Source organism: Zychaea mexicana (assembly GCF_025766255.1).
Source record: "Zychaea mexicana strain RSA 1403 chromosome Unknown BDB00scaffold_44, whole genome shotgun sequence".
NCBI classification, from domain to species: domain Eukaryota; kingdom Fungi; phylum Mucoromycota; class Mucoromycetes; order Mucorales; family Lichtheimiaceae; genus Zychaea; species Zychaea mexicana.
The window spans coordinates 47965-71108 of NW_026516707.1; the positions used below are offsets into that span (position 1 = coordinate 47965).

At 43.8% G+C, this 23144-nt stretch overlaps 12 protein-coding genes across 12 annotated transcripts; 6 read left to right on the forward strand and 6 right to left on the reverse strand.

Moving 5' to 3' along the window:
* Nucleotides 1-1870: 1870 nt before the first annotated feature.
* On the forward strand, nucleotides 1871-4523 carry BDB00DRAFT_420634 (uncharacterized protein). The gene is made up of 5 exons (XM_053117317.1): nucleotides 1871-2592; nucleotides 2674-2894; nucleotides 2974-3036; nucleotides 3108-3205; nucleotides 3286-4523. Exons 1-5 carry the CDS (start codon nucleotides 1953-1955, stop codon nucleotides 4379-4381), a joined length of 2118 nt encoding a protein of 705 aa, XP_052978948.1. The 5' UTR covers nucleotides 1871-1952; the 3' UTR covers nucleotides 4382-4523.
* Nucleotides 4524-4770: 247 nt separating this feature from the next.
* BDB00DRAFT_873087 (uncharacterized protein) lies at nucleotides 4771-6373 on the reverse strand (the record flags this gene model as incomplete). The annotated part of the gene is made up of 3 exons (XM_053127043.1): nucleotides 4771-5198; nucleotides 5287-6282; nucleotides 6361-6373. The coding sequence occupies 3 exons, from the start codon at nucleotides 6371-6373 to the stop codon at nucleotides 4771-4773; spliced, it is 1437 nt and encodes a 478-aa protein (XP_052978949.1).
* A 1004-nt stretch (nucleotides 6374-7377) lies between these two features.
* Nucleotides 7378-8514, reverse strand: BDB00DRAFT_788510 (uncharacterized protein; the record flags this gene model as incomplete). Its single annotated transcript, XM_053120810.1, has 1 exon — nucleotides 7378-8514. The coding sequence occupies one exon, from the start codon at nucleotides 8512-8514 to the stop codon at nucleotides 7378-7380; it is 1137 nt and encodes a 378-aa protein (XP_052978950.1).
* Nucleotides 8515-9002: 488 nt separating this feature from the next.
* On the reverse strand, nucleotides 9003-9610 carry BDB00DRAFT_826762 (uncharacterized protein). The gene has a single exon (XM_053123750.1). The coding sequence runs from the start codon at nucleotides 9561-9563 to the stop codon at nucleotides 9063-9065; it is 501 nt and encodes a 166-aa protein (XP_052978951.1). The 5' UTR covers nucleotides 9564-9610; the 3' UTR covers nucleotides 9003-9062.
* A 108-nt stretch (nucleotides 9611-9718) lies between these two features.
* BDB00DRAFT_826763 (uncharacterized protein) lies at nucleotides 9719-10349 on the forward strand. Its single transcript, XM_053123751.1, has one exon. It carries the CDS (start codon nucleotides 9991-9993, stop codon nucleotides 10285-10287), a length of 297 nt encoding a protein of 98 aa, XP_052978952.1. The 5' UTR covers nucleotides 9719-9990; the 3' UTR covers nucleotides 10288-10349.
* A 1257-nt stretch (nucleotides 10350-11606) lies between these two features.
* Nucleotides 11607-13913, forward strand: BDB00DRAFT_826767 (histidine phosphatase superfamily). Its single transcript, XM_053123752.1, has 9 exons — nucleotides 11607-11844; nucleotides 11965-11990; nucleotides 12083-12278; nucleotides 12362-12442; nucleotides 12532-12687; nucleotides 12759-12943; nucleotides 13061-13295; nucleotides 13399-13443; nucleotides 13547-13913. The coding sequence occupies exons 1-9, from the start codon at nucleotides 11789-11791 to the stop codon at nucleotides 13821-13823; spliced, it is 1257 nt and encodes a 418-aa protein (XP_052978953.1). The 5' UTR covers nucleotides 11607-11788; the 3' UTR covers nucleotides 13824-13913.
* Nucleotides 13914-14505: 592 nt separating this feature from the next.
* Nucleotides 14506-16514, forward strand: BDB00DRAFT_873091 (uncharacterized protein; the record flags this gene model as incomplete). The annotated part of the gene is made up of 2 exons (XM_053127044.1): nucleotides 14506-14641; nucleotides 14764-16514. The coding sequence occupies 2 exons, from the start codon at nucleotides 14506-14508 to the stop codon at nucleotides 16512-16514; spliced, it is 1887 nt and encodes a 628-aa protein (XP_052978954.1).
* Nucleotides 16515-16703: 189 nt separating this feature from the next.
* BDB00DRAFT_420736 (uncharacterized protein) lies at nucleotides 16704-17560 on the reverse strand. The gene has a single exon (XM_053117318.1). It carries the CDS (start codon nucleotides 17420-17422, stop codon nucleotides 16892-16894), a length of 531 nt encoding a protein of 176 aa, XP_052978955.1. The 5' UTR covers nucleotides 17423-17560; the 3' UTR covers nucleotides 16704-16891.
* Nucleotides 17469-18540, reverse strand: BDB00DRAFT_826773 (uncharacterized protein). The gene has a single exon (XM_053123753.1). The coding sequence runs from the start codon at nucleotides 18173-18175 to the stop codon at nucleotides 17699-17701; it is 477 nt and encodes a 158-aa protein (XP_052978956.1). The 5' UTR covers nucleotides 18176-18540; the 3' UTR covers nucleotides 17469-17698.
* A 78-nt stretch (nucleotides 18541-18618) lies between these two features.
* On the forward strand, nucleotides 18619-20765 carry BDB00DRAFT_873094 (ANTH domain-containing protein; the record flags this gene model as incomplete). The annotated part of the gene is made up of 7 exons (XM_053127045.1): nucleotides 18619-18697; nucleotides 18791-18879; nucleotides 18980-19106; nucleotides 19239-19441; nucleotides 19522-19633; nucleotides 19726-19974; nucleotides 20053-20765. The coding sequence occupies 7 exons, from the start codon at nucleotides 18619-18621 to the stop codon at nucleotides 20763-20765; spliced, it is 1572 nt and encodes a 523-aa protein (XP_052978957.1).
* A 109-nt stretch (nucleotides 20766-20874) lies between these two features.
* On the forward strand, nucleotides 20875-21677 carry BDB00DRAFT_788517 (uncharacterized protein; the record flags this gene model as incomplete). Its single annotated transcript, XM_053120811.1, has 5 exons — nucleotides 20875-20978; nucleotides 21071-21203; nucleotides 21298-21414; nucleotides 21519-21570; nucleotides 21664-21677. 5 exons carry the CDS (start codon nucleotides 20875-20877, stop codon nucleotides 21675-21677), a joined length of 420 nt encoding a protein of 139 aa, XP_052978958.1.
* Nucleotides 21678-22324: 647 nt separating this feature from the next.
* On the reverse strand, nucleotides 22325-23067 carry BDB00DRAFT_976591 (G-protein gamma-like domain-containing protein). Its single transcript, XM_053129927.1, has 2 exons — nucleotides 22783-23067; nucleotides 22325-22646 (listed from the first exon to the last, which is right to left on the reverse strand). Exons 1-2 carry the CDS (start codon nucleotides 22893-22895, stop codon nucleotides 22532-22534), a joined length of 228 nt encoding a protein of 75 aa, XP_052978959.1. The 5' UTR covers nucleotides 22896-23067; the 3' UTR covers nucleotides 22325-22531.
* Between the last annotated feature and the right edge of the window lie 77 nt (nucleotides 23068-23144).

Below are 23144 nucleotides of genomic sequence, written 5' to 3' on the forward strand. Positions count from 1 at the left end.
CCCTTATTAAACCACGTCGTACATTGTCACCCCGAACACACAGTTGACATATAGCAACATCATTAGCCTGCTAATATGTACAAAGTATGCTTGCTACCATTACTGCTACAACTAAACCAAACGCTATAGGTACAGTAATGGGTATGGATCATATCTGCATTAAGTGCTAGCAGTCGTCCGCATAGGTTACAGCACCCAGTTAATGAGCAGTACCGTTATCTGAATAAAGCCATTCATCTCAGCTACATATAAAAAGCGTAGCACTCGAAAAGCCACTGCGTTATACACAAAAATCATGCAACCAAAAAAGGCAGTCGGTGACATGGATAAACCAAGCCATATACCTTTCATCGTGATTAAGTAATGTACACTCTGCATCTCTTTTTCTATTGACCGCAAAGATGCGTGCAGGTCAAGATGATACAATGTACACATGACTTTATTCAGATGAATACTAACAGGTTGTAGCATTCTCCGGCTTGTGTATCGGTTAGACAACTCCTTTCGCCATGTTTGCATTACAGTACTGAGGCGATGGAGCACTATGTAGTGGTGACTTTTGTAGACAACTGCTGTAACCGTCAGCTTTTACATTACAGGTCATCTACGCAATTGTATATAAGGCTACATATAGTAATTGTTTTTAAGTTAAACATATATTAGAGTATCAATCCGCTATATATATTATGTATGCACTTCTTTCCTTCGTATAGTCAAAAAGCATCGCTGGATGATGAAGATTGTCAAGAGAGCAGCTCTAACATTGCCATCCGAACAGCTTATTCTAGCCAATAAGGGAATTTTCTCCTCTCCACAAACATCTCCAGCGATTACAAAGTCCAAATAGTCTAATTTTGGGATGATTTTATTTTTGATGCGTAAATTAACACGTTTGTCAATAAGAGAGTCACGATGCCTTTCAAAGTAAAAGAAAAAGTAGCCTGTTGCATTCAAACTTCGATAATAGGTATGCTATGATATACAAAGACGCATGGTACAGTTATACACCAGTTTTCGCAACCCCTTGATTTGCAATAGCTCATATACCTGCAACTTTTCTTCTGAAAGATCAATAATTCGCGCACTAGCAACCGGTATATGGTTTATACGAGTTGCACGTTATCGCGGTAAAAAACGATTTCAGTCTTTTTACAATATTAGCTGACAGAAGTATGCTTTGCATCTCATCGATGAATAAAGTGACCTGGTTGGTGCAATATAATATCTAAGAAATTGTTTATCATCGATGAGATTATTTTTACGGAACATATCGTACGTCGTCTCTGACAGATAAACAACAAATTAGCGTTATTTGACTTATTCAGTGTTTATTTCTGACAATTAAGCAAGTAAGAATTGAAGATCAGTGGTTGTAGCTGTATCATGCAGCGTATGCAGTGGGTTGAACCTGCGTAATAAAGAAATCCCACGGTTCCTGGCATGTGCGGACCGTCAAATTACGTGGGGTTGTCCTGTTGGGAGTGGAAGGGGAAGTTTCATTTGCACTGGTTTGTGTGACCATGGAAACTTAAAAAATGTCAGGGCACGTACCTCGCTGTCTGGGCAGATCTGAGTTATCCAAATTTATGGAGACACACACACATACTAGCAGAATTGCACAAGCAGAAGCTCCCCAACGAAACAAATTACGCACATGCCTTCTCGAAGGGTGTCAGGAGCATTATAGCCAAATTAGCAAACTTTCAACGAAAAAACAATCGGATGATTTCCAGCTCAACAGCTCCATAGCTGCTACTGCCTTGCTGCTGTTTCCAAATCAAGTATAAATAACATTATGTCTGTCCAACCCGCAACTTTGGAGTAGCCCATATATTAAAAAGAGAACCAGTGTAAAAGAGGGCAAGTACACGCCCTCGGGTCTCTTTTTTCTCTTCTTCCTACTTCTTCTACTCACTCGACTTGGTTAACCAACAACATCATCAACTTCAACCATGGCAGCATCAATTGATCCGAACCGAAAACTTGTGGCTCCAGAATTCGATTTGAATGAAGATCAGCTCGCTGTCTTTACTGCAACCATGGACACATTTATTGCAAAGCTGAATGACAAGGAAGTCCAAGAACTGACCGAGCAACTTTGTGGCCAACCCAACAGTATTCACACGGCCGAGGAAATTAAGGAATTTGCCCAGCACTCCAACTCGTCGCTCAACAACTGGCCGATTGTGAAAGCCTTTTTAAACCGTGCCCTGGCAGCCGACAAACGTCAAGAATTGGCCATGATATTGACTCTGTTGTCCTTGCGCCCCGGTTCGTTCTTGCTGACCGGCCACTACCAACGTTTCCAGGACTTGACGCGCCAAGAACGCGAGCAGGTCGTCTTGAAGTGGAAGAACTCGTACATTCCTCAGCTTCGTTTATTGTACAAGATGTTCTTTTCAACCACTTGCCATCCAACCTATGGTGCCAGGGACAGCGGCTTGCATCGGGGCATGCAGTATCCAGGCACAGGCGTCGCCGAGCCCGAGGATAAACCTGCTCCCAAGGAACGCTTCTCATTGCTCAACTATGACGATTTGGTGCCCCAAGTCAAATTTGATGCTATCGTCATTGGCAGCGGTGCTGGCGGTGGTAAGTGTTGTCTTTGTAATTAGGAATGTTGGATGTGAGAAAGTATAAGCTCATGGAAACACAAACTTGGGTTTGTCATAGGTGTCACCGCTTCTGAGCTTGCCAAAGCGGGTAAATCTGTCTTGGTTATTGACAAGGGCAAGTACTACCACGAGGACGACATGGAGTTGCTCGAGTCCACTGGATTTGCAAATATGTACGAGTACGGAGGGTTCTTCTCTTCCTATGAAGGCTCTATGAATATCTTGGCCGGTAGTGTGTTTGGCGGTGGTACCACGGTCAACTGGTCGGCTTCTCTCAAGGTAATATAATAAGGGCTACGTCAAGTGTGTGACAAATACAAATAGATGGTGCTTACAAAGTGAGTCTTGTTTTGCTCAGCTTCAACATTTTGTCCGCGAGGAATGGGCCAGACAAGGCTTGACGCATTTCATTTCCCCAAAGGTAACAAGAACACCACGCCAAGCAATTCTTAAGCTTGAAATAAACTCACAAATGCATACGAAATTGTTTAGTTCGCACGTGATTTGGATCGTGTCTTTGAGCGTATCGGTGCAAGCACGGCTGGTATCAAGCACAATGGAGCCAACTCACTCCTTATTAAAGGATGCCAGTAAGTTATAACTCATCTATTTTGTTGTTCTTCCCCCTCATCCCACGCCCATGGTAATAACCAAAAGATCATTCACTTAGGGAACTTGGTTATCATTCTGCTGACTTGCACCAAAACACTGACGGCAAATCTCACGAATGCAACTTTTGCTTTACTGGATGCAAGGATGGTATCAAGAACGGCACAATGAACTCGTGGCTCCGCGATGCCAAGGATCATGGCGCCAAATTTTTGGATCGCTCCAAGGTCACACGCGTTCTGATCGAGAAGGGACGCGCTGTGGGAGTTGAAGTCATTGTCCACTATGACAAGAAGGTCACCATCCGCGCCGACCAGGTCGTTGTCGCCGCCAGCTCGCTGCACACACCTGGCATTTTGCAGCGCTCTGGCTTGACCAACAAGAACATTGGCCAGAACTTGCGTCTGCATCCATGCAGCATTTCGTTTGGTTTCTTTGACGAAAACGTCGACTGCTTTAAAGGTTCAATCATGACAGCTGTCAGCAATGTTGCCGAAAATGTCGATAGTGAAGGCTACGGTGCCAAGATTGAAGTACCTTGCCTGCATCCTGGCAGTTACTCGACCGTCCTGCCCTGGCGCGGTGCTGCTCACCACAAGTCATTGATGCTGCGCTACCGCAAGTGCGCACCCATGTTGATCTTGTCGCGTGACAAAGACTCCAAGGGCGTGGTTCGCTCCGACGCGAACGGCAACATGGTCGTCGACTTTGAACTCTCGAATCATGACCGTCAGTCGATTCTGGAAGGCATCGAGCGATCGCTCAAGATCTTGTGCGCCGCTGGTGCACGTGAACTGCACACGGGACAGTTTGGCGTCGATCCTTTCGCGTTTCAGGCTGGCGAAGAATCGCGTGTCGACAACCCGCGGTTCGTGGAATGGCTGGACAAGGTGCGCAAGTACGGTTTGCCTCAGGATGGTGCAGGTATCTTTTGCGCTCACCAAATGGGTACGTGTCGCATGGGGGTGTCGCCCAAGATGTCTGTCGTTAAGCCCACGGGCGAAACGTGGGAAGTCAAGAACCTCTTTGTTTCTGACGCTTCCTTGTTCCCCACCGCCTCCGGTGTCAACCCCATGGTGACCACTGAAGCTTTGGCTCTTCATGTTGCCGACAGCATCATCAAACAGTCTGCTGGCACATCGGCATCCAAGCTCTAGATTAGAACCATAATAAGTATTAATCATGCATACCCCTACTTGTTCCCGACCCTTTCGCTTCCTTGTTCCAATGCTTGTACTATTATATCACATACTACTGATACACCCCCCCCCCTTTGCTTTTTTGTGCACGTGTTTTCTTGCTGTTATTATGATATGAAAATGCTAGGTTCGACTAAGAAAGATAGAGAGAAAAAGAAGAAACATACACAACGTAAGAGAGAAAAAGAAAGAGGGTGGGGAAAGGGGAAATGAAGAGGGCGGTACGGACAGAGAGATAAGAATGAATTATGGACAAGAAAAGAAAAGAGACGGGGGGGCGTTGGTCATAAGTGAGGAATCGGGCGATGAAAATATAAGGAGGCAGGGAGGGAAGAGCGTCAACTTATTCACTCATCCGCCTTTAACTTTTTGTTGCTGCCACCCATGTTCTCCTCGTTCCCTTTTCGCTTCTCGTAAGCCCTCGCAGGTGGGGGCACATACGCATTTCTGTTACGACCAAGCTTGGGTGGGATCTTCCAGAAGTACTGCTTGTCTTGCAGAGTGCATTTACGAGCGCTGCGGCCCACATGCGTGTACTCAGCACGACGCCACTCGACCGGATCCTCTTGACTGTTGTAATAGTACAGGTTCTCTTTGGGCGATCCATCTGCCGTTTTGCCCTTGCGCACAATTTCGCCAAAGAAAGGCTTCTCCTTGAGCGTCTGCTGGATTCGTTCGATCCAAATTTCGCGTCGTTGTGTTTTGTACGTAGGGTTGGTGCTCATGATACGTGAGCAAATGTCGCTGACTGGCATGGATGACTTGCGTGAAAAGACTAAATTGAAAGTGTTTTTAGAGACATCGAGTATAAAGATTATTCTAGTGTGCATTTGTGGTGTCTTCTTTGATCGATCTTTCTTTACCTAAAGCATCGATAATGACTTCGGCGTAATCCACATCGAGTTCCAACGGCTTTTGCTGTTTTTCCTCTTCCTTCAGTTCAATTTGATCTTTGGGTTCAGGCGAAAGTGGTATTTCCTGTGAATCCAAAACGAAATCATCCTCTTCTTCTTCCTGTTTTGGCTCTTTAGTTGGTTCGTCGATCTGTACTTTATCTTCTTCGATGCTAGGCAGCTGCACTGCTGGCTCTTCGAATGGTTGCTCCACGAGTGCTGGTGCCGGCTCTTCTTCAAGCTGCTTTGGTGATGCTTCTGGTTCCTCTTTAAATAGCTGTTGTTGCTGTTGTTTTCGTTCTGGTTGCTGTTCGTCTATTTCCTCCTTTTCTCCTACTGGCAGTGGTGAATCGACCACTACTTCATCATCCACAACGACTTCCGGCTCGAGTTGTGGCGAAGGAGGAGTAACAGGCTGTTGTTGATTGCGTCGATGCATAGGTGGCATAACTGAATCATCAGGGCACATAAAGGTAATCTTGGAACCCAAGATATCAATCATTGCGTCGTCCTTGAGTAAGATGCGATCGTGCTGACGATACAAAATATTATCCACCATGGCACCGTTCAAGCCGAGAACTTTGAGAAAATGTTGATGTGTCTCTGCTTCGTATTCGATACGTGCGTGAATACGACTGATTTGACGGTTTCGTTTGCCAATCTTGATGGTAGCATTGCCACCTCGACCAATCGTAATATCTTCACAACCACCAACAAGTAAGATGGGTTGCTTGACAGGTCGTGAAACATAGACGAAATCAACAGCTTCACTGTTTTTGTTGTTGTTGTTGTTGGTGGTGGTGGGCTTAATTTCAGATGTGTTAATTAAGTCGTCGGAATGCACATGCGATTTTTCTGGTGGTGATTGGGGTACATAACGTATTTCTTGCAAAGGTGAACGCGAAGATTGTTGCTGATGAAGCTTCTCGGGTGGTGACGAAAGCCACTCTGACTGATGACCAACGGCTATTTATCATAATTTTTTAAACAAAAATTAAATAAATAATAATAAAAAGAGAAGTTAATGATTAAATATAACTTTACCTTGGTTTTCCATGGTCTAGAGTACGTGTGTGACAAAAGAAAAAGAGAAAAGGAAAGGGCTGACCCTCAAAGATTTTTTTTTACTCACCACGACAGCTGCGTGCTTCTGCTCGATGACGCGTTCCCACCAATCAAAACGTTCTATTTCGCGTTTGCCCTAGAAAGATCTTGCAGGAACGGCTTTACTATGACCACCGTATGGTAGACATGACCAATTCAACTGGTCGATGTCACTTTGAGAACAGCAGATCACTCGCATTAGACGTTTTTGAGCTGCTTTTTTTGCAACATTACTGCCTCTCATCTATACTAAAATCTTTGATTAAGTGTTGAGTTCTAATATAATGATTGTTGTAGCCCTCTCTTCCACCGTCTACAGTTCTCTAAGCATAAAGAAGCAACTTTAGTTGTACTCGCTTCAACATAAGATGATCCAAAATCTAGATATTAATGCTGATACATGAGATGCTTCTTGATCTTATCTTAAAAGTAACGTATGCTCATCACATCAGAATGCATCATACCATTCAAAGGAAAGTTTTCTATCTTTTTTTTTAATCCCTCTTTGTAAATTCTGATTAAGGTCAATGCCAACTACGTGTACCATATGAGACAGTGCGTTTGAATATATAGGGTAGAAAAGGCCTAATGATTTTGACGTTTGACCCTATATTAAATCAAAACGATCACAACCGCGCGAGGCAGAAGGTGAACATATATAAGTGGTCTGTGTGGCTAGATATGGCAATAATCATCATAATCCAGACCATATAAAGTAGTCAAAGCGATTTATAATGGTGATAAAGCGAGAAGTATGTTTATTGCGCAAAAGGTCGGGTAACTCCATAAAGATAGAAATGGGGTAAGCTATATAGATTATACAAATGATAGGATGATAAAAAAAGCAAAAAATAGAAAAAGTAAAAAGCAACATTTCACCAATTCAAGATACTTCCTTAAACGCCATCTTACTGTTGTTTATATTGTCGCCGTTGTTGTTGCTGCTGATTACAGTAATCATTTTCTCCCACTGCATTTGGTACCGTTATCAAAATAACCACCATCCCCTTCTTCCTCGACATGTGGACTACGGCCATTAACCATGATACCTCCGTGGCTGCTGCTGCTGCCACCATTCTTGTTGCCTTTCTCATCTTTCTCCTGGTGCGCTTTTTGAACAGTTTTCGATTCCATTGTCATGCGGCGGATGTTTCTGTTTCTGTTCGTGTCTTTACGGTGGGTGTCAAAACTAGCCACATCCTCTTCAAGAACTAAAGATCGTCGATAATCAATGTCACGTCCAGCAAATTCCGGCACGCAATTTTGACTACAGTAACGAGCAAACGCATCATAGTTATTGATCGTGCCTTCGCGAACCCATCGTTTATACGCGTTGAGATGGGTTGTGCGCGATCTTTTATGGTTTGCGAGCCAGTACGTCAGTTGCCGGGACGTAATACCCGTCTTGGTTTGAACTATTTTTCGTTCCTTTTTGGTGGGACGACGTCCGTTTCCAAATGCTTCGAAAAACAATACGTTCAGCTCGTAAGTGGTTCGTATATCGTATGGTTTTCTTGTCACTGGTTTTCGATGATGATGCTGGACATAGTCGTGCTTCTTTTTTTGCTGCTGACTACTAGCGGTAGCGACGTCGAAATTGTTGGTGATGCCACTACTACTACTAGCAGTAGTGGTTGATGCTACCACTTTATGAATGCTCTCGCTAACGTTAGTGGTGGTAGTAGTACTAGTACTATCGTCACTACTTCCAACAACGGCGGTGGTGTTTGTACCGAGTTGCATCGCTTGATGGATGTGGCTGTCGGAACCGTTGGTGATTCTGCCGCTATCGCTGCAATTACTGTTGCTGGCGCAGTCGTTGCTGCTGCTGCTCGCAACAAGAGGAGCTGGTGCTTGTTGGCTATGACAGACATTGTTGATTGTGGCAGATACTTGTTGGGTAGCTGCACTACCACTATAAACACGCCTCAAACCACTATCGTTATGGGTGGTAGCAGCTGGTAATGCCGAGGACGATGGGAAAGTATTATTGCTGCTGGCGCCGTCAGTCGTTGCTAATCGTGCTATCGTATTGGCCATCAAAGACATTATGTGCAAAATTTCCGCAACTTCTTCCTCTTGCAGGTAGACCATGTTGTAATCGCTCTTGTTGTTGTTGTTGCGAAGAGGGAGCGGGAGCAAAAAAAAAAGAATTAAAGTGTGAAGAGATCAAATTATGCAAAACTTCTTAATATTACGTTCGCTCATCGTCACTTGTTCACTGGCCACTCAAAAAAGCAAGAAAGTTTATGCTGTGGCCAAATACAGAATATATTTGATATATCATCAAATTCTTTTCCATGTTATTCTGATAACACATAGGGTGTGCTCATATAAATGAGCCGTTTACTGGTAATATGGTCTGTATCTTGCCAAACATGTACGATTGTTAAAATATTCTGAGGGAGTAGAAGATAACCATACATAATGATGCGAACTTTCTTTCAACGAACGCTATGCAGAAGGAGTCCGATATACATAATTTAGAAACAGTATAATTCGGTCACAAGTGCTATAGATTAACGAACAGCAAAAGAAAAGGAAGACACACGCTTGTACTACAAATCTAATTTTATAGGACTACGATTTAGGGGTTTCTCTAGTTATACATCAATTGTCATTATCACTGTTACTACTGCTGTTTAATGGTTTTGAAAGCTTAAAACTACGACTTCTCCAGCAGCATTGGTGCTGTCGTCATCTATCATGCTGCTATCATCACTATTCTTGTTATGGCTGTTGCTCTTGTCAATTTTGTAGTCGTCACGGTGGCTGCCAAAATCGTCGTCTTGCTGCTCTTGTTCAAGCTCATCAAAGCTTTCCTCTGGTTCTTGAGGCAACAAGGGTCTGTTGTGCAAACTACAATATTCGACGAACGCATCATAACTATCGATCAGGCCCGCTTGAGTGAGTCGCTTGTATTCTTCAAGCTGGGTTTCATATCGACGCTTATGATTCGAGAGCCAATAGGTCAATTGTCGCGAACTGATGCCCGTCTTGTTTATGATGGCGCGTCGTTCTTCCTTTGTGGGTTTCCGGTCTCTTGATCCATATGACTCGAAAAACAATACGGTAAGTTGATAGCTGACATTGTCAGCATACGGCTGTCTTCCTCGACGTCTTGGCGTGTGCAGATAATGCATGTATCGGTTACGGAGTTGTTGCTCTGATTGTCTTGGGCTGCTAGAACTAGTGCGGTTGTTATTGCTAGTGTCGTCATTGATGTTGTCATTGCTAGTGCTGTTGTTGGTCACACCACCTATTGCATCAGAGCGAATGCTAGAACTTCTGCTGCTGCTGCTGCTGCTGCTACTGCTGCCAACAAAGTTACTAAACGTTAATTTTTTTCCCCCTTCTTCTATCTTCTCCTTGACAGTAGTGATGTCGCTAGTGCAAGCAGTGGTTGTCGCGTCACCTCCTGTTGCTTGCTGTGTTATATTAGGAGTAGTCGAAGAGGGCTCTTCATTTGTTTGCTGTTTCACTTGTATATATTGCGCTGTAGTTTCTTGGTGATTGCCATTATCGTTGTTGTTGGTGCTGTGCTTGGCAGATCTAATTACTCGCCGACGGATGTTGTTGTTGTTGTTGCTATCGTCATGTTCATCTTTTACGGTTCGATACCACACGACCCTCTTGCGTTTTTTGTTACAGATGCTGCTATTGTTGTCAATGGATGTGGCAGTGGTGCTCGTGGTGGGGTCAATGACGTCTGCAGATGCAGTGGTAAGATGTGTCGCAGTGGCACCATTGTTACCAGCGGTAGCATTAGCAGCATTCGAAGCATCGCTGTCACTTTCAAAGCTACTGGTTAAGCGGCATATGGTGGTTGCCATCAAAGAAAGAAAGAGCAAAAGCTCTGCTTCTTGAAGCCGTTGCGGATGGGCCATTGTTCTTTGTAAGTAAAAAGAAAATACCGAATGCAAAGGAAGAACGAAGGATTGAGTTGAAAATTGGCTTTGGTATCCTAATATACTTTTCCGTGCAATATGTGGAAAGGTCACAAAAACTAGCCAACAACAACAATGTAATGAGTAGCTGTTGTCAAATAAAAGCATCGTTACGAATTTTCTTATTCTTTCTAATAACGAGAACAAACGAGTTGTATACATGAATGTAAACACTGCATTCGTATGTAGTTATTCGTATTCCTTTCTAGTATATGCACCATCCTTACATTACAATACATACATATCTTCTTATCTCTTTCATTGTTTGATGTACGCACATTAAAATGTGTATTTTTAGTATATATAGACAGCGACAATGAGTAATACATTGGTGTTGACGCTGTTTCAAGGTTCAAACTACTTTTTCTGAGATGGCCGTTTGCTGTCGTCAATTGCATAGATGCTCATATTTAATACAGTAAGGTATGAGGAACATCAAATGAGAATCTGCATAGTGTGTGGGAACTGTAAACAGCAGCAGGGACTAGTCGCGATTATGTAAGGAAAGTCAGAAACGGATCGGAATCTTGTGTTCATGTGGTCTGGACATAGAGCTGATCCGAAGAGCACGGCACGTAAAGGGCGCAAGCATCGATGACGAGCCATGGAATAAGTGGCTTAAGCGTCGCGCCTGACCTCTCGGAACCCAGGATTTGGAATGATGTCAACCCGTTCCGATCTTAAAGGGAACCTATCTGCACGCTTATTCTATGGGCCACGGAAAGGTTTCTATCCCCGAAGGCTTACTGTAGTATAGGGATTTACGGTTCCCACGATTCCGCGGACCCTATTCTTCTCACTTCGGATCAACATTAAATACAAACAGGTTAACAAAGGTCAAAGTGCGTAACTAAGGCTTTGAAGCTGTATCCAGTAAGTCGTTTCTCCTTAGCATTATGCATCAGCAATGAATACCTGCTATATTACTCATGCATGTTGTTGACGGATAGATGTCAACACTTTACTACCAGCATTCCCCCCCCCTCCCAAAAGAAGTTAGTTACCAAACCGCGGGGGATAAAGTATACCTTTTTTTTTCTGTCTTCACCATCTACACCGTAAGCTGCATATACCATGTACCCTTGTATGCACTTTTTACTGCATGTGGCAAGCGGAAGAAGGGGCTGAAGAGACCATTCCAAGTGTGTACGTTCTAGAGTCCATTTCTCTCTGTTAACGCATAAGCACCGTTCAAGCGGCAGACCAAAATGGGAAAAAACCGTTGTCAAAGAAGAAAAAAAAAAGATATACCCTGCTTATATAACAACCGTTTCTTCTCTCTCCTCCAGTGACTGTCCCAGCTGTTTCCCGGCTGCTATATATATATATATATATATTCTTGCCGCTAGCTGACTCATTCCCTATATAACACTCTCTAACTTTTATACAAACCCGACACCTGTTTCTTGATTCTGTTAAACATGGCATCATTACCCGGAGCTGATTCCGGTCATTATCCGGAAGATTTGGAACTTACGTAAGAGCTTATTTTTGTATTGAAAACACGATTCTGTTGTTTGCTCGTACTTTTAAAAGAAAGCAAACTGACCTACTTCTTTCGCGTGCACGTTTGTATCCTTTTTTTTATATTACATAGTCTTTTGCAAGTAGTTCATCGACATGGTAAAGTAATATGGAGTTGTTTTGTCCTTCGCAAGTGAAATTCTTGTTCACAAAGGAAAATCAAAAACTCATAAGAATATGCGACACACTAGGCGAACGAACACCCGTGAGAAAGCGTTTAGAGAAGCTATTTCCAACTGTTTGGAAAATGTGTGATGCCAATGCCCACATGTTTGCTACTATTGTTTCGCTGGATCCCAGCGCACAAAAGCAGTTTGTTCCTTTACAACGATTGGTGGACGAGGATGCCATCATTAAGAAGCCTCACGTGCATTCACCAGGCGCTTGGTAAGCAAAAGAGGGAAGACCAAAAAAAAGAGAAAGAAAAACTGGGAAAGGAAAAAGCTGAGCCCTATCTTTTATTGGACTAGTTACTATGGCCAATTGACCAACCTTGGCCGCCACAGTATGGCTACATTGGGCGCACGCTTGAGAGAAATTTACGTTGACAGGTTTGTTCTCTCTCCTTTTTTTCTTTCACGTGTTTCTCTCTTTTATTTTCTGTAAATACTGAAAATTGAGTGCCATTTTCCATATGCAGACTCAAGTTCTTGCCTGACATATATGACCAGAGCATGGTGACGATCCGTAGCACGGATTATCAACGTACCCAAGAATCAGTACAGCAGTTGGTTGCAGGTGGTTTATATCCAGCCGACAAGCGCGGCGACGATTTCGTTCTTCAGATTGCCACTCGGTATGTCCCAAAGCGACTCTAGTTGCATAGAGTGCTTGTGAATGACGATACTGATTGGCTGTACACTTTAGTGATCCAGTAGTAGAAAATATGTTCCCCAATCCAAACTGCTACAGACTGCGCCAACTGGCCAAAGAGTTTAAAAAGGAAGTCGATGAGAAATGCAAGGACAAATTCGAATCACTCACGGAACGACTCAAGAATCATGTTGACTCGGTGTCTTTGGATAGCCATCCTTCTGCGAACGGCATATTAGGTAAAGGATGTGTTTTGTGAAAATTAAGAGATGGTTGCACACAAGAGAGAGAAAAGGTTGTATTAGGTAAGTCAAGGACTAACATACGATTATTGCCATGACTGTGATTATTCTTAGATACACTCGTTGCTGCACGAGCCCATGGATTCGAACTCCCTGTAGACATTGATGACGGTGTGATACGCGATCTTGAGGATGTGGTTGTACTAGAATGGTTCCATGGTGTGATGCGGTCGGACGAGGCTCGACGCCTCTCTACGGGAAGAATAGTGGGAGAGATCCGTGATCGTATGGCTGAAAAGGCTATCGGAGTCAATGACCGAAAGCTCCATGTCTATTCTGGTCATGATACGTAAGTATCTTTTTTTTTATATGAAAGCCACATTTATTGACGGGGGGGGGGAAAGGGGAACCTTTAATAATGAGTGTGTAATTAACGCATATTTTAATACTAGTACCGTTGGACCGTTGTTGATTTCGTTGGGCGGCTTTGACAATCGGTAAGTTCAGACTGACTTTTGTGCAAGTGTTGAAACTTTAATGACCAGATTTTCACGTGTTAATAATGTGCAAATTCTGAAATGTGTTGCGCCGCGTGCACAGATGGCCACCGTTCAGTAGCTCCGTCATTTTCGAATTATTTAAACAAAAGGGAGCTAGTCCAAGTTGGACATCGCGACTGTTTGGAGGACAGGAAAAAGGGCCTCATTTCGTTCGTGTACGTTACAACGACAAGATCCTTGAGCTGCCTGGCTGCCAAGCAGCCGGCGACCATCATGAAAGTGGCGACAAGTCGCTGTGTACCTTTGAAGCATTCCAAAAGATTGTCAAAGATCAAGTTCCTGACAACTGGAAAGAAGAATGCGCATACCGTTCATAAAAAACGTACTGGCTGTTTATTAGAATATCTTTATTATTTCTTGTTGGTAATAAATATGAATACTGCCGTATTCGTCGTTACAGTGACCAGATCTAATTTATTGCTGCCAAGTTGAATGTTTGTATACCACCTCCTCCCGCACGGGTTTTGGATTATCCACTGCATGGCACATCCCCCATTTAGACTACACCACTTGTATATCCGTTGTTGGCGTTGTCTTGGTCATTGGACTTCTTGTTGGTTGTTCCGTTCTCTTGTTTCGGCTAATTGGAAATCAAAGAAACACTGGAAGGAACCTATCGGGAAACCTGCCTGTGAAATGACAGGAACAGGAACATGGATGGTAGCTACTTGTCACTCTTGGAACGCCATTGGAGTCTTGCAACAGCCACGCTGACACGGGAACACGAGTCTTCTTTTGTGGAGGGAAAGAAGGAAGAGCTGATCGTGTAACCATGGCCGCTGAAAGTGCGCGTGAAAGTGAGAGCCGGTGTTTTATAGTGGGTGGGAAGACAAAGTCTCTTTCTTCGTTTTACCCCGCTATAACCCACACACATATCACATATTCCCTCTCTCTTTCTTTCTCTTTCTTTCTCTTTTCTTCTTCAACCAACAACAACAACAACACACTCTCCTCCCCCCGTCTTCCTTCCCTTTCTTCTTTCTCACCTTTGCTGTTTCAATGAATTACTCACAACCGAATCCTTCGCATGCGTCATCCGTTCCCAGTCAGTCATTACCTCCACAGGAATGGTATACCCAGACAGCTCTCAGTAACAATTATGAGGCACCATTGCAGGAGCCCGTTCCATTCGAGGGTAAGAAACATTCCGAGTTCGAAGCTTAATTTTTTATTTTCTTTGTTTTCGAGCTTGACGTTAATTGCTGTTTTTTCTGTCCCTCTTTTCAATTCTATTTTATCTTGACAAAAAAAAAAAAGAATTCCAATTCACGTTTGGCTTGGGGCCTGACTTTGCCATGCCCGTACCTCTCGATATGCCGCCCATGAGTGACACACCTTTACTTGACGATTCACAGTTCCAAAACTTTGCAGCTGCTGCAGAAGCAGCAGTACCAACGATACCTTCTTCTTCCTCCTCCAATATGCATCAACAACAACAGTTACAAATACCATCCCACCATCACCAACAACAACCACTACTACCACCTCACCATCACCACCATCCGCAACAACCAAAACAGCCATCATCGACCGTTTTAAACGAAGACGATCAAAGAGCATTTTCGCAGTTCCTGGATACCTTTTTCATGGACCAGGACATGCAGGTCGACCCACTGCCGAGTCACATGTCTTCGTTGTATGATGATCAATATCCTGCTCAAAACATGGAAGAACCACAACACCATCATCACCCCGCTCAGCAGCATCAGGACGAAGGCGAAGATGAAGAACGGCGTCGGACATCCATCTTACGGTCTTTGGATGAACAAAAGCGACACCGTCAACGGTTTCTGACCGTCAATAACAATACCATGGACCAAAACAGTCATCCTAATCATCATCATCATCATCATCATGCTGTGGAATCCAATAAGGGTGCAACTTCATCGTCATCATCCTCTTCTTGGACAACTACCCCATCGCCATCTGCGGCATTCCGTCATGATGCCGTTTATTTAAAAAAAAGTGAAACCATTTCGTTTCCGCGACAACAGCAACAACAACAGTCACCACCTCATGTACCCACTATACCAACACAGCAACCACAAGAACAATCCATGTCAACCTCCACAGCATCGTCATCAACACTGTATAAACGACCCAGTACCGATGATCATGATGAAATAGCAATGAACAAAATGGCAAGAAAACGAGCTGATGGAACTGGAGGAGGCGGAGGCGGAGGCCCCACACGTTCCAGAAGCAGACCGCAAAAAGAGTTATTGTCAGAAGCTGAGAAACGGGCCAACCACATTGCTTCTGAACAAAAGCGGAGGACGACGATTCGCACGGGCTTCAAGGATTTGACGGAGATTGTGCCAACGTTGAAAAACATTAATAACAGCAAAAGCACAGTACTCTTCAAAGCGGTGGATTATATTCGGTACCTTGAAAAGCGAACCAGATCACTTAAAGACAAAGTCGGTGCATTGGAGATGCGAGTACAGGTGGAAGGTCGAAAAGAAATCATTCTACAAGACCGTTCCACGTCGTCATCATCGTCTATGGTCGTCGATAGTGCTCCCGATGCTACTACAACGAGTACGAGTAGTACTAGTGGTAGCGGCAGTAATACCAATAACAGCAGTAATAGTCCGCTCAATCATCATCATCATCATCAGCAGCAGCAGCAGCAGCAACAACAACAACATACCAACAGCAGCAAGAGTCATAGCAAGGACGTAGCGGCATGCGCACAAGATGCTTTAGAAAAGCACAAGGAGCATTTGAAGAGTCTGATGCAATTTCAAGAACAACTGCATTTTCAGCAGAAATTGATGGCGCAGCATGAATTTGGTGGCTCACCTCCTCGACCCACCTCCAGAGCCTTCCGGCCCGTGCACGAGGAGAGCGATGCGCGCATGATGGGCTATTCCAATTCAACGACAAGTGCAGCAGCAGCAGCAGCAGCAGCACCTGCATCTTCTCGAACCGATACCACCACCACCACCACCACTGTTACTACTGCTACCACTTCAGCAACTTCAAAGGCCACGGTCTCTGCATGAAACTTGATTTACCCTCCCCTCCCCCCCTCTCTCTCTCCCCAAAGCTCAATCACATATATACACACACACACACACGTTCCCTCTCTTCTTTGCTTGTTTCTTCTCTTCTTCTTTTGTGTAAAATGTCTTTTCTATTACTCTTTCTTGTCTTGCTTGTACATTTTAAAAATACTACTTACATCGTCAATAACAACAGCAACTGTGGAATGGAAAGCGCGTGGAACGCCAAACAACACCGCCGCAACCACGTTTTGTTCCCTTTTATTACGTCGTTTAGACACTGCAATACTACTCCGTACGAACGTTCTAAAAAAAAAATTGTATATTAAACGACACAACAGCAACCTTGGCAAAGAGACTGGAATGCAGACAACATCTCAATCACCAGATACTCTCTTTCTTTCTGAGTGTCTCATATAAAAAAGAGAGAGAGGGCATATCCTCCTTTCTTCCTTTTCCTGTTTCACCGTATATAACTTTCCGTTACTTGCAAAGAAAAAGAAACGATGATGATCGCTGGAACTATCCTCAAATCCTTGGTTGTTGTGCTGATGTTTGTCTGCATGATCCATGCCGCTGGCACTGGTGCGAAGAACGACAAGGGCCTTCTCGACTGCTCCAGCAAGGAACAATTGAAGGCTGCAAGCAACATGTGCATGTCGCACAGCAAGCCTAGCAACCACATTGCCTGTGTCTGCCAAGAAAGCATGCCCGTCTGCCTTGCTGCTGATATGACTGGTGCCATCACGCCGTCCGTTTGCAGCGACAAGACCTATGAAGCCTGTGTCAGTGCTTGTGCCACTTCCGTCATTGCCGTCAAGTGTGAAGGCAACAAGGCCAGCAAGTGTGTTTCCGCGGATGCTAAGGCCAAGAAGCACCTTTTGAGCCAAATCTAAGTGAATGATCATATGTATCCCCTCCCCACCCCCACCCCTCTCAACCCCAAATTCTCACTCCCATCCTATTCAACACCCCGCTCCTCACAAAAAGGACAATCTCGTCGTTTAACTTATTTTTTGTTGTTGTTGTTGTTGTTGGTGAATATATACGGGTTACATCATATGTATGAGTTGTTTGGAATGTGTGGATCAGAACAGGGTGTATGGAGCGATAACAATGGCGATGATGGTACATAGTCTCTTTTATAATGGGTATAGTGGTTGTGTCTACGAATCGCAGTGGGATCATGACGAGCTGGTGGTAACAAAACTCGGTGATCGAGCGTACTTTTTCAATAGCTCTTTGCGTCGACTCAGCCATGTTTCTCGTTTCTTTTGTTGTACACTGCGGTCTTCCTCTTCTTCTTCTTCTTCTTCGTCGTCGTCGGTGTGTTGCTGACCATATTGATGCTGTGGCTGTTGTTGTTGCTGGTTTTGTATTGATAAGGAAGACGACGACGGAGAAGGTGGCGCTGGTCGGTTCCACTGATAAAACGTTGAGGTCCGTTTTAAATAGCGTGAGCGAAATGACGAGGATAGCAATGGAGAACGTTCATCTCCTTCTTCCAACAGGCGATCAGGGGTTTCTTGTTGCTGTTGGCGTCGGACACACTTGTTCCAGCAACAGCAGTACAGGATGAAAGACGTAGTGACGAGTGCACTGACACCGAGAACACTCAAGGCGAGAATCGTCATGGTGTTGTCCATGGAGGTGCTCCACATTATAAATAAATTGTGTTTGTAGTCTGAAGAAGAAAGAAAGAAAGGAAAAGAGTAAACAAAAGAATGCAAATAGCGATGCGTGTGACCCCACTCACTCACTCACTTTTACTTTTTTGCATAAGTGTGTGAGAGGGACTGACTTGTAGCGTGCTATAAGAGGGTGATGCCCGCTGGTTTAGGCAATGGTTGGGAGCGGTGTGTGTGTGAATGAGCTGCTGATTGCGCGTGCCAGATTGCTATATCCTTGACCAGACCAGCAACAACCGTCAGAGCAGTGTGTCACATGCCATGGTTTTTGGGCTCAGTGCTGCTAGTCTCTCTCATTTATCTTTTTCTTCTTCACTCGCTCTCGCTCTCACTCCCACTTTCTCTTTCTTTTACTCTCTCTCTCTCTCTCTCTCTCTCTCTCTTTCTCTCCTTCAGTGACACACCTACCTGCCAATATGAGTAGCATCATGGATACTGCAGTACGCAAGGCAACGCGTCTTGACTACCAGCCTCCGAAGCAAAAGCATTTGAACAGTAAGACAACCCTTTTCTCTCCTTTTCTTTCTTGTCAAGACATTCTCTTCCTATATATGCTGAATCATGATGATTTCTGCTTTGTGTCGTTAGCTTTAAACGCATTGACCTTTCAGTATCCAGCCAGCGTCGGTGACATCGTCGATTTGCTCGAACGACGACTGCGAGAGAACTCTTGGATTGTAAAATATCGAACCATCTAAATATGTGTTGTACGGCAAAAAGAAAAAGAAGAGATATACACTCACACACACGCTAAAATTAACCGCTTGAAAAATCTAGGTCACTTTTAAAGTGTTAATCATTCTGCATACACTGATGAGAGAAGGCAATGGCGACAAGGTCATTGCGTGCATTGACAGTCGACCATCTGCATTGGATACCACAAGAGTGCGAGAAAAGTCCTCTGGTAAAGCTATATGGAGAACAGAAAGGGGAGAGGGTGGGTGGGGGTGGTGGGGCGAGGAGAAAATACAAGGCAGACAAAAAATAGATTTTCATGCTAAAATTGCCCATGTGTATATTATATGCACGAAACTAGGAACACTGCAAATCCAAAACATTTACCTGTACTCACATTATCTTCAGCAGAAAGTACACGTTTTCCGGCAACTAGGGATGGATCACGTCAAATACACAATGGCGCACAAAACGGGCAAGTTGCGACACTTGTCTGTTGCCAACGGATTATTGAAGGAAACCACCGTCGTACAGAAATTGATCGGCGCCTTGTTGAAGTGCAGTGTAAGTTTTTTTTTTATTTTTTTACATCTAGATCGCTCTATTGGAACCAGTTCTCAGACTTTTTTTTTTGCAATACACAGTTTCAATTTGATGACGGCGATAATGGGATTGGACTCAATGCGTTCCGGCTACTTGTGGAGGATCTCTTTGTGTTGTTCCAGACCGTCAATGAAGCGATCGTCAACATTCTTGGTATGTGCAAAAAGAAAAAAAAAATTGTGAACAGAAAGAAAGGAGGTTGACCAAGTAAAGTTGCCTTTCTCTATGGATTTCAATAAAAACAGAGCATTATTTCGCCATGCCAAAGCCAGAAGCACGGCTGTCACTAGAAGTGTATAAAAGGTTTTCGAAACAGACCGAGCATGTTGTGGCCTATCTGAACCGTGCAAGGATTTTGGAGAACGAGCTGGGAATCACTATTCCGGAAGCACGCCACGCTCCACTGTCATTAGCCACCGCTCTAGCTGAATACCTTAATGATGCTGAATCTTCTACTTCATCTCCGAAACCGAAGCAGCAGCCCAAACAATCACGTAAGGCCCTCCCCTTTAACCCTTCCGTACGATCTCACAGTAGGAAAAAACAAAGTTATTGACAAAACATCTATACAGCATCTAATACTACGCCTCTTACAACCAATGCAGCATCACAGCAACAACAACAACAGCAACAGCCTAAAGAGTTGATTGATTTCTTTGCTAGTCTGGAAAATGAGCAAACTGCGGTGCTAGCAACGCAACCGACTGGTATGGCAGCAGCATATAATCCATTCCGGACTACACCAGCACCAGTAGTAGCCGCTACACAGCCATCACCTTCAGCATCTTTATCCACAGCCGCACATAACCCTTTTCGAAGCACTGTAACACCTCAACAAAGCATATCTACACCTACTTTCAATACCACATCCACTACTGCTACTACTATTACAACTCAACCTACTAATAATAATGCATCTTTCGCCGACCTATCATTCTTTACTCAACCTATCACTCATCAATCCCAACTACAAATACCACAATCACAGCAGCCAATGATGATGATGATGACGATGCCTAACACTCTAATGCAGCAACAACAACAACAACAACAACAACCTACTACTACTTCAAACAACAAATTCAACCCGTTCGCTAGCCCTAATCCTTCTACTCCTGCTGCAACCCCAACAACACCGTTTCAACAACCCATGATGACATCTTCGCTGTCTACGACGGCAATGGGAGGACCCGTAGGAGTCGCTATGAACAGTAATCCGTTCTTCAGCCATCAGCAACGACAGCAACAACCGCAACCTGCACAACAGCAAGCAATGTGGTTCTGAGATTCAAAAAAGAGGGAACTGGAGGGGGTGGTGTGGTAGCAAAAAGTAAAAAGTAAGAAAAAAAAAAAAGCACTCTTTATTTTTAGTCCACACACATAATAATAAAACCATGTTCCTGGTGAACGCAACTCGTCAATCGGTCGTAACGAATGCTCGTCGTACATATGCCACGTCTGCTAAGCCAAAGCGACGTGTTGGTGCTGTCAGCGGCGGGTAAACAACAAAAAAATAATTAAAATACTTGTAAATACCAACAATTAATGAGTAGTGACATTGGTAGTAAAATTATGATTGTGTATATGCAGTGTCCTCGGTTTTATTGCTGGCGTCGGTGCTGCATTGGCCGTTTCAGATAGTTTCCATTTCCAGGACGAATATGTAAAGTCGACGCGTCAATTAGCAGCATCGGTGGACGAGTTGCGCACTTCGACAGAAAAGGTAAATCACCTCGCAACTCGATATTTTCCCTTGTCAGGTCAAGGGGCAAAAAAAAACAAGCTAAATCAGTTCAACTAAACTTTGGAATTATAAGGTACGCGAATATGCCGATAGTGTCGAACGTGTTGATCGCGATTTCGCTCAAGTGAAAGCCCAGTCTGTCAGCGCAAAGGATCTGGAACAACTTAAGCGCGATATCTACAAATTACACGTACGTTTGTATACTAGCGAGCGTAAGAGTGGCGCGCGGCGTTGGTGTGCTTTATACGATCGTTGTAGGATGATTTATACTCAATGTTTGATCTATTTAAATAGGATACCATGAGCCATGACCATGTTGAGTTGAAAGCACGCGTTTGGAAGATGGGTAAATATCCATATACGGCGTAAGGAGAGAGGGGTTGAAAAAAGTCAAAGTGAGAATGGGAAGCTAACTACTTGCTTTATATACGAAACGTAGAGCACCGATCTTAGAAAAATGAATCTTTCGTTTGACAGTATAGTATAAAAAAGGCCTTGTTGGATTAGATATTGCTTTTGCCTTTCTTTGTAGTTTGCAATATATACATAACGATGTAAATCATGTACAAAACGACGAATCAGTGGAGCCCCATGTCTTATTTATGGTGATCATTTGTTGGCCTGGGTAACCTCTCCATTATTATCATCACTGTTATCAGGAGAAAAAAAAAAGTTGTATACATAGTATAGTAAAACCTGTTTCCATAAATCATACACGATCAAACATGGCACCCCATCGATCTTGGGATATCCTCGTTGCCCCGCTTTTTAAACCCAAGTCTTGTCCTCTAGTCACAATACCGTAGTTTCAGCAGGAGCTATCATCTTTGGTAGGGGTTGCTAGCAATGAAGTAGTGCAGGGTTTGCGATAGGCGCAGAGCACTTTTTATATGTCGATTATGAAATGTCCCTCAATTGGATAACCTTGGAAATTGTCGATCTGTGTACAGTAGATGAAAACAGGTCATCATCCAATGCTTTCCAGACACAAATAAAGAGTGCTACGTTTTGGCTCCTCCATGTGCTCCAGTGTATCGGTCTTGTTGTACATGTGCTAGGTAGGACGAGTGACAAGAATGTAAAACTACCTTGTCTTTCCTCTGTATCTTGACATGTCTTTGTTGTTGTTGTATTATGATAATGTTATTATGATTATGATGGATGCTGATGATTTAAAAATATAGGAGATAAGGAGTGGAGAGAATACTTTGATACATTCGGGAGCGAGAAGCACCGTTTACGCATAGGATGGAGAGAATGGTTTTGTTGTGTAAGGTGAGTGTTTAGAGGGAAGGGGAGGAGGGTAATCACATTAAAGCACAGGCGCATTCACCCACAGGCTCTGCGAATGGATCAGGACTTCGACTGCCCCAGACCGACGGCACCATCATGTCTGGATTCGTTTGACAATAATCGATCAGCCTAAATTCAATAACTTGGAGCAGGTGCTCCCGTGACGTTTAATATAAACATTCTCCATTGTTGTTGTTGCTGCTGCTGCTGCTGCTGCTGCATCGGTTGTTGTATTGTTCAAAAAGATTGAAAGAGAAAAACTTACGATCGACTGGCTTCAGAAACAGGAATACGTGGAATTTCAAGCTGTTCTTTCAACTTGTCGTTCAGCTCAAGGATCTTTCGGAGTTTGGCTTCGGATACTGTTTGTCGAACCATGGTTGCAGTTGTGTTATGTTTTGTTGTGCGTCACGGTTCGTGTATGGCGGTGTGAGAGTGGGTAAGCGTTGGCGTGCGTGTAAATACGGTGGTGGCAGGAAAGAAGAGAAGGACAGAAAGGCAGAGAGAGAGAGAGAGAGAGAGAGAGGGAGAAAGAGAGAAGGAAAAAAAGGAAAAGGAAGCAAAAAAAAAAAAAAAAAAAGAAGGAGTAAGGAGCTTGAACGATGATGGAAGGGGGGTAAAGGACTG